Below are 9,510 nucleotides of genomic sequence, written 5' to 3'. Positions count from 1 at the left end.
GCTGACAGAGGAGATCGATGAGGCAAAATTCGAAATGTTCTCAACCCTTTTTTAGGAGTTACCAATCGAATATCGCGAAACCGAGCCCAGATTGGCATTCTCATAATCAAAATGAGTCAACCGTTGTAGTATCGGTGCGACGACAATGCGACCGCTGATTCTAGGAATTTTAGAGATAATGAGAGAGTTATAAGGGAGGAGAGAGAAAAAAAAGCATAAAATGAAAAAAAGGAAAAGGAAATGGATTTATAGTCGGATCGAACGACATCATTTTGCCCCATGTTCATGCATTTTGGACTCGAGGTATCCAATCACTCTAGTGATCATCACATATTTCTTCAATTTCACTTTAGTCCCTAATTTCAGTTTTATTTTAAAATCGATATCCTCATCCTGATATTTTCCATTATTATTTTTTAATACTAGCATTTGTGTTTATTTTCTTTCAGTTCCTCCTATAACTCCTGTGTATTTACATGTTTGTCCCTTGTTTTATATTTTATATTTTTAATTCAAAACCCTTGTCCTTATTTTGCTATTTCCCTTTTCTGTTTTATTACTTGACTATAATAAACTTATGGGTTATTCATGTTTTACTCCCTTAACTTTAGTCTTGTTTTTATATTTTAATCACTAGTCTTCGCTTTTATTTCTTTTAATGTTGTTTCTTTGTTTATGTTATTTTCAATCTGGTCACCGCTATGGGTATTTAAGTTTTATTTAGATTAGATCCCTATATTGTTATTTGTTATATTTAGTCCCTAGATTATTTTATTAATTATCCTTAAATTTAATTAGGTTATTAGATTTTTGCTTCTTAATTATTAATATTTTTATTAGATTTGTATTACCATTTTTTATTTTAGTCAAATGCATATTTTGTTTTATTTTATTTCAATTACTTTTAATGTATTTTTTAGCTTAGTATTTCCCTAAATTAGTAATTTTAGGATAATCCTTTAGTTTTAATTCTCTTCAATTTAGTCCTTAATTTAAACCTTAGATTTAAACTTTTCACATTTAGTCTTTAAATTTAGGGAATAATTAAATTTGGACTTTCACATTAAGATGCTCAAGTTCAAATTGATTATTCGATTCCATAATTGGTTAATTAATTAGGTTAATAATTAATGCCTCTTCTTTTAGATTCTTTGCAATTTAGTCCTTAATCTTTTAATTAGATATACTTTTAACATAATCAATTAAGTTAATAATTAGAACCTCCACTTTAGGTCTAATTTTACTTTAGTCCTTTAATTTAAGGAATAATTCGATTTGGACTTTCGTATTAAGATGCCCGATTGCTCAAGTCGATTATTCGATCAATGATGAGTTAAAATCAATTAGGGTTAATATTAGAGACTTCATGTTTAGGTCTAGGCCTTTAGGTTCTCTAAATTTCATAATTTGACACTTTAAGTTAGGAAAACCTTATTAACCCACCTAGCATAACTAGGTCTTTAATAGGTGTTCTGATTACACTTCGATTTCAAAAACAAGGCACGGTTCATTTATCAAGGAGTTAATTGTGTATCCTCCACGTTATGCTCTGGGGGTGACCATTGGTAATTCCCAAAGTAAATCAATATCCTTTTTGAAAACTACATGTCATGATTTCTTAATCTTTAAGGCAATGTTCATTTGTTAGGGTCAATAATTGAGTTTTCACATAAATGCTTGAAGGAGAATATTATTGATCTTAATAAATTAATATCTTTTTCAAACTTGTATCCATAATGATTTTTAAATTAAATAAAATCTTGAATTCAAAATTTCCAATTTTCAAATATAGGGTAATAGACTAGGTACCAATTTTTTGGCGCTGTGGGATGCTAACCCTTCCCCATGTGTAACAGACTCTCGAACTTGTTTTTTGGTTTTCGCAGACCCAAATTTTTTTATTTTGATAAAATAAAATGTTTTATTTAAATTATTCGATTTTTGGTGTTCCAATCGCATCTTAAAAATAATTGGTGGCGACTCCAAAAATTTCATTTCAAAAAACCTCATCGTTGCAACTAGTCAGCTTTTTCCCCGAAGGGTTGGTTGCGACAAAACATTTAGATTTTATTGAATTTATTCCTCCAAAACATTCGCTACAACATGCACCTACCTTAGAACTTTTGCCATCACATCTTAAATATGTTTATTTGGTTAGTAATGAAACATTGCATGTGATTATCTCTTTCAGTATTAAACCTAAGCAAGAACGTAGCTTGATTAATATGTTGGCATAAGATAAGAAAGCTTTAGGTTGGACTATGGCTGATTTGAAGGGTATAAGCCCTACTATTTGCATGCACAAAATTTTGCTTGATGAATGCCACAACTAAGTCTATTGAACCCCAAAGAATGCTCAACCTTGTTATGAATAAAGTGGTGATGAAGAAGTTATTAAGTGTCTTGATGCTGGAGTAATCTACCTAATATCCAACAGTTCATGGGTCAACCTGGTGTAATTTGTCTCCAAGAAAAGAGGCGTGACCGTAGTGAGCAGTAAAGACAATGAGTTCCTACCCACAAGAGCTGTCACTAGATGAAGGATTTTTATGAACTATTACAAGCTCAATAAGGCAACCACTCTATTAGGATAAATAAATATTCCGCCTTTCCACCTGTATTATTGGGCTCATTTTGTCGAAGTAGGTTCGGGTCATATCCCAGGCTCAATTTGTCGAAGTAGATTCCGATTTGTCAGATCCCGAACGAGAAAGAAACGGGAATGTTCCCGCTTTTGGAGTGGAAAGGTGTCATATTGTTTGATGCTGGGACGACATATGCAGAGCAGATCGGCAGAGTGAGACTTGAGAGAAGCGTCTTCAATATGCTTCAAATTATTATTTAGCTTGAACCAAAATAATCATTAATTATATGTGATAGGGGTTTTCTATTAAGTTATTAATTTATCCGCATACATTATCTAGTATTTATACAAACATATAATGTGCTTCAAATTTCCACATTCAAGAAGTGGGTTATACAAAATTCATATAACTATCAACTTAATTTTCTCCATCTTCTCTATATCTTGTACTTTGATCAAAGAATCCACCTATCGGAACCGTCTTTCGGTTGGGCCCCGAATTTGGACTTCGACTTAGGAAAAATGAATTTGAGTCGCCACCGATCATTTATTTTAAAACAAATGGGTTGATCGGATACCCTATTTCTTACCTGATCTGCGTCTTTCCAAAGATGTATCGGATTCGGGAGTCGATTACAATCAAGGAAGGAGTAGCACCCTTGAACTGCCCTTTCGGTACTACGCAATTTCCAGTTATCTTTAATTAAGAGAATTGAAAGTTAAACTTAAAAGGTAAAAATAACGACCCAAATTGCTTACATCCAATAGTTTTGGAAACATGCCCTTAAAGAATAAAAAATGTTACATAAAATATGAAAATAATAATGAAAGTAATAAACAAATGACATAAAGAAAAAAAATAAAAAAAAATAAAAAAAAAATAAAAAAAATGAATAAAACAGATATAAGGGAGATAAAAAGATAAAAGTAAAGAATAAATAAAAAGGAAGAAAGATAAATAAATAAATAAATAAAATATAAAAAGAGTAGAAATATGTAGAAAAAAAGAAGTAAAAATAGAAAAATAATAATAATAACAATAAATAAAGAAAAGTAGTAATATAATATAAATAAATAGAAAACTAAAAATAAAGAAATATAAAAAATAAAATAGAAAATATAGTTAAATATGTACATATAATAATGATAGTAATAAAATATAAATGATAATAAAACGTGATATGCATAAAAAAAAGAAAATAAGTAAATAAAAACTAAAATTTAAAACATGAATTGAATCAGGGCTAAATCAAAAGAAAGTCAAAATCAGACACCAATTCAAACACAAATTCGGGATCAAAATAAGCATATAGGGAGTACGAGGGGGCAAACTACGATTTTCCCATTTTTCACGTGAAAGCACGCGGATCTACCGTGTAGGGTCGGGTCGGACGGGGCTCATGCGGGTTGGGAATAAAGCTTAATCCTCATAAACAAGTTTTCATTTTTTACATTTGATCCAAAGTGGATCAAAACACGAAACCCACTTTTCTCTCAAATGTTCTTGAGAGTTCATGTGTTCTTCAAGAACACGATGAACACCGCCGGGTTTTCCAGAATCCGGCCACCACGCCGTCTCACCAGTCGCCGTTCATCGGCGGCGAAACTCGAAAAATGTTTGATTTTTTAAAATCTCTTTATTCCCTCAGTTTAAATATGTGTTTTGTTTTCGCAAAAAAACCTCTGGGGAGCGTAGATATGAAATTAAAATTTCGAAAACTCACTTTTGATCATTAGCTCAAAACTTTTTTGTTTTTTGATCATTAGCTCAAAACTTTTTTGTTTGGTTTCTTTTCGAATCAAAGGGCAAAGAAGACTACATGCAAACAACTGAAAGACAAATAGGTAAAAAAGTATACTTTTTCTCTTTATTTAACTTCGAGAAATTACAAGGCTTGTTTTTCGATTTTGCTCGTAATATTTGTGTGTTTTTCTTACTATTTTTTTCGTGTAATTTCTAACTCAAAAAACGTTTGATTTTTTAAAAACTCTTCATTCCCTCAGTTTAAATATGTGTTTTGTTTTTGCAAAAAAGCCTCTGGGAGCATAGATATGAAATTAAAATTTCGAAAACTCACTTTTGATCATTAGCTCAAAATGTTTTTTGTTTGGTTTCTTTTCGAATCAAGGGCAAAGAAGACTACATGCAAGCAACTGAAAGACAAATAGGTAAAAAGTATACATTCTCTTTATTTAACTTCGAGAAATTACAAGGCTTATTTTCCAATTTTGCTCGTAATATTTGTGTGTTTTTCTCACTATTTTTTGTGTGTAATTTCTTCTCCTCCCATATTGGGTGATTACATCGAATATTTATAGCCTAGGATTTTAGTATTTGATTCTAACTCGGTGATGTTTGTTGGTATTGGAGTCCCATGCTTCCACGTTTCTTGGTGGCCGAGAAATTCGGGCTCGTTGCATGAGAGGCAGCGTGCCAAGTGAGGACTGTGGCGGCTGGGGTGCTGATGACCATGCGACGCTAGAGTGTGTGAAGCTAGGGTTTCCAAAACCCTAGCTGGACCAGTTCTATTTGGGCCGTGTGGTTTGGGTTTCTGATGGGTTTTGTAACAGACTGATGGATATCATTTGGGTCTGTACATAAGCAAAATAAATTGTAAATATATATATCATATAACATAATTTATAATATATATATATATATATATATATATATATTAATTGAGGTGGATGAAATTAAGTGTCTTCACCACCCAAGGAAATAAGCAGCTGAAGCAGCGACAGCGCCGTTCAAAAGGACCACACCCACCAACACTGCTTAGCTTTTGCCACCAATCTTATACCAAGAGAGGTAAGCGCAATGGAGGACATGAAGCTAGCTCCAACAAACATAACCCACTCATTGTTCGTAAATGGCTTGATGAAAGACGAGAGAGGTGCAGAGCCGAAACCCACAAATGCCACGAACGTTACGACACCGTTCTTCCACGGCGTCTGCTCTACTTGGTCAGGCGACATCACCCCTTTCTCCGCCGTCATCTTTTGGTCTCTCATAATGTCGTTATACTTGGCGAATATCTACACCACCTTGCATATATAATTAACATTTTGAGGCGCCATTGGTGAAAATACAAAGAAACTTGGTGAATCATGACTGGTTTACCGTTTTAGCGTCGTTGACGTTCATGCCAAGGTTTTGATACTGCTGAAGGAGCTGTTGTTGTTTTCCATGATTATTTAGTTCCCCCACTCGGTCACTGCCATTTCCTTGACAGCTAAGTCTTTCTTTGTGGCAGTAGACAAAATGTCGCCAAGGCTTGATGATATTCCATCTGCAACCAGGTTCGCAATGCCAAACACCAATACGTCCACGGCAAATAACTATTAGAAACGTATAAAACAAAGATATTTCATGGTATTTGACACCATCAGTTTCACTCACCTGATGAGAATCGGCTAGCAGATACATAAGAAATGAGAGAGAAGCAAGTGAAAATGGCCTCCATGCCTGCATATACGATGCTCTTATCAACCTCTCCATTCCAAACATCGTTTGGTCTTCCTTTTTTATCTCTAACCTCGTATTCTTCAAGCACTGTACTGTTGGTGTCCACTGTTATTTCACTCATTTTTACTGTTTTCTCTCTTCACCCTAATTTACCTTTCAAGATATTTTCACAGTTTTCATCCCATTCTTTGTAAGAACAAAATGGTTTAACTTTTATTCTTGGATAGATAAAATTGAGCAAACTATACGTGTCCTCGTGCATGTAACCCCACGACATGTGGCTAATGACAAGCCTTTCATAATCGAAAGTTCCTAATAAGGAAAAGGAAAAGTTATGTATGTATGTAGGTATAGGTATCCATTATAATTTCTAGCTTTCATTGCATTTAATGTACTCAAAACAAACATATTATTAACTGCAATTGATCAACAACGGTAACAAATAGAGTATAAAGTTTAGACCGTGGGGTTTTTCTCCTCTTTAATTTCACCAGTAGAAGAGATTCCGGTTTTTTCATTTGAAGATGAACAGGATGAAGTCGAGACTCTTTTGTAAACTGGTTTGATACCAAGTGGCAAGAGTTTCAAGGTGATCCCCATAGCTATAAGTAGAAGCCCGTCCCATGTTGCTCGGTCAATGGCTGGTAAATATCATGTATGAGAGTAATAAAGTCATTGCCTTTCTTGCAGTTGTCACCTGTATATAGGGATGGCAAACGGGCGGGTCGGGTGCGGATACCCTCTCCCCATTCCCATACCCACCTAATATTTTTTAATCTACCACCTACCCACCACCCATGGTGGGTACAAATTTTCAAATCCACACCTGCCCACGCGAGTACATTTTCAAATCCATCCCCACACCCACTACCCACTAGCGACATACCTATCTAAACCCGCCTGATAGTAAACTAATGGGATGTTGGAGTTAGTTCCCAGACAGTTCGTGATGGGGTAGCAGCGCATGTTTCAATTTGTCAGAGGAGTAGCTCTATGAATGTTATGGAAACAGATTGTAGGGAGCATGTAGTCGCAGAGTTGGATTGTTGTGTTGCTTTCGATGTTAATACTCATAGTACGCTTAATATGGGTTTTGAGGAGGAAACTGTTGTTTTTGATGTTAATGTTTATAGTACAACTAATTTGTGTTTGGATGGGTAACATGGGCTAAAGAACATGTAAAATGACGTGGTTAGTGAGATTATGGGTTTAATCAAAGAGCTGAATATTTTCCTAATTAAATACCAGATTAAAGACTAAATATCCTTAATATTTGAATAAATTATATTTTATATATTATACAATATTAAAATTTATAAATTAGTCTATAAAATTACACCTAAATTCATAATGGTCCAAAATTTAATAGATATTTAATTGAGTGGGCGGATGTGAGGCGGGTGGATGCGGGGCGGGTAATGTCTCAAACCCATTACCCGCCAACCACCCACGACGGGTACCACTTTATAAATCCACACCCGCCACTACCCGCTAAAATTATACCCATCTCCGTTCCAATTAAAACGAATACGGTACAGAATTCACGAAACTGTACCCGTTTACCATCCCTAATTAAAGTTCATGTGCTGAGTATATGTATCAGAATTGTATGACCACAAACCAGTAATAGATAAGACAAAAATGTACGATTGCTGTAGTGGCTGCACCAAAAATGGCAATCTAGGAAAGGACTGAAATTTGACCAATGAATGTGGCAATGGCTTCAAACACCAACACGCCATACTAGGGATGGCAATAGGTCGGGTCGGGTCGGGTTTTTGGGCCACCCGACCCGATCCGAGAAGAAAGGGTTCTTCACCCGTGACCCGATTTGACTCGAAAAAATTAATATTTCACCCGATCCGACCCGACCCGAATATATGACTTAGAAACCCGACCCGATCCGACCCGAAATAATAATAAAAAAATTTAATTCAATGAAAACAGTGACTTAATTGAAAAAAATTATATATGGAGGGATATTATTGTAATTATCCCTAAATATAAGATAAAATTATATATTTTCGGGTCGGGTCGGGTCGGATTTTTTACCCTAAACCGACCCGACCCGACCCGAACAGTGCATTTAAAAAAAACCCGACCCAACCCGACCCGAACCCAATTTTTTTTTAAAAAAATCCGACCCGATCAAATCAAATCAAGTCGGAACCCGTCGGATTCAGGTTGAGTTGCCATCCTACGCCATACACATATAAATGCTGCTCAAGAAAGAGAGAAGATGAAACCCCAGGTTTTACAGAGTAATATTATTACCTCAAGTGAAAAGTCTTTTCAACTTTTTTTTTTACCTCTGAACATGAATTCCATGCTTTGAATATTCTCCTGTCAAAACCATGGGAGGGACCAATAATGGCAAACCAACCACAGTTGAGCAAAATAGCATTTCCATATAAAGTTAAAACAACATCAAAGCATTAAATGAACATCAACATCAAAAAAGATACACACTTTTTTGAAAACTGGAAAATAATACCTGTGTTGTTTCAGGGTTTATGGTAAAGATAACTTCTTGCGAGTTACCAGAAAAGCATCCATTATTAGGGCACGATCACCATCATCACACCAATCCACTGAAGTTTGGGGAAGTTTGTGCATCAGCTAAGGTGAAAAGAATCAAACCAGAACTAAGAGTATTGCAGAAACATATTCATGAACTAGATATTTCCTTCTTAAACCAGGTATGAAGGCACCCATTACCATCACAGGAAGAACCTAAGATAATCATCGAAGAAGTTAAAAAAAAAAAACAAGAATAGATGTATGAAGAGTAAATTGTAAAATTTGTCATTAACTTGGTGGATTTGACATAAGCTGTGCTGGGTAGTTTGGAAAAGCCAAAGATCCCTTTGTGAGCCCTGAGAACCCATAAGAACTGCATAGAGTTTCACATAAGTCTTCCATGGATTCACCATTTTTTTGGAGTGAAGCCTTGAAAATAAATCGAAAAATGTACACAAGTACCAGCCATAGCTGACACAAAAAAGAAACTATCTTAGTTGTCTACCAACAAAGATTCATGAAAGAATTTGGAATCTTAAATACCACGAGAAATAAAAACTATAGCAATTACCTGAACTGTAGTCTATTGTATACATATTCCTGAAAAAAGCAGCAAATAATGCATGAATATTTACTGAAATCTGATAGAATCCAAATTTCTATAAAGAAGAGAAACGAGCTTGCTCTTCATGTTTCATTGTTGTCTCTGTTTTTTTATCTTTCCAAATTTCCAATTGGGAAAATATATTTAAAGAAAAGCTGGTAACTTTCATGAAAGCTACGAAAACGAAGTTGGATCAACCGTGCAAAAAGAACCCATTGCATTGCATTATGACTTCAATAGCGGTTTGATTACGTTAAAGTACAAATAGTAAATTATTAAATGCATGTTTATTATGCTCTGCTCTGGCTTTTTTTTAAATAGAGAGAAAACAGAGAG

At 34.7% G+C, this 9,510-nt stretch overlaps 1 protein-coding gene and 1 pseudogene across 1 annotated transcript; both read right to left on the bottom strand.

Annotated features, from left to right (window-relative positions):
• Positions 1–5,332: 5,332 nt before the first annotated feature.
• Positions 5,333–6,171, bottom strand: LOC120183111. The gene is made up of 3 exons (XM_039187877.1): positions 5,985–6,171; positions 5,706–5,923; positions 5,333–5,620 (listed from the first exon to the last, which is right to left on the bottom strand). Exons 1-3 carry the CDS (start codon positions 6,169–6,171, stop codon positions 5,333–5,335), a joined length of 693 nt encoding a protein of 230 aa, XP_039043808.1.
• Positions 6,172–6,506: 335 nt separating this feature from the next.
• Positions 6,507–9,510, bottom strand: part of LOC120183110 — a 3,367-nt pseudogene continuing 363 nt past the window's right edge.

The sequence above is a fragment of the Hibiscus syriacus genome, unplaced genomic scaffold, assembly GCF_006381635.1.
Source record: "Hibiscus syriacus cultivar Baekdansim isolate YM2019G1 unplaced genomic scaffold, ASM638163v2 tig00112738_pilon, whole genome shotgun sequence".
Lineage (NCBI taxonomy): Eukaryota > Viridiplantae > Streptophyta > Magnoliopsida > Malvales > Malvaceae > Hibiscus > Hibiscus syriacus.
This window is presented reverse-complemented; position numbering and strand designations above follow the sequence as displayed.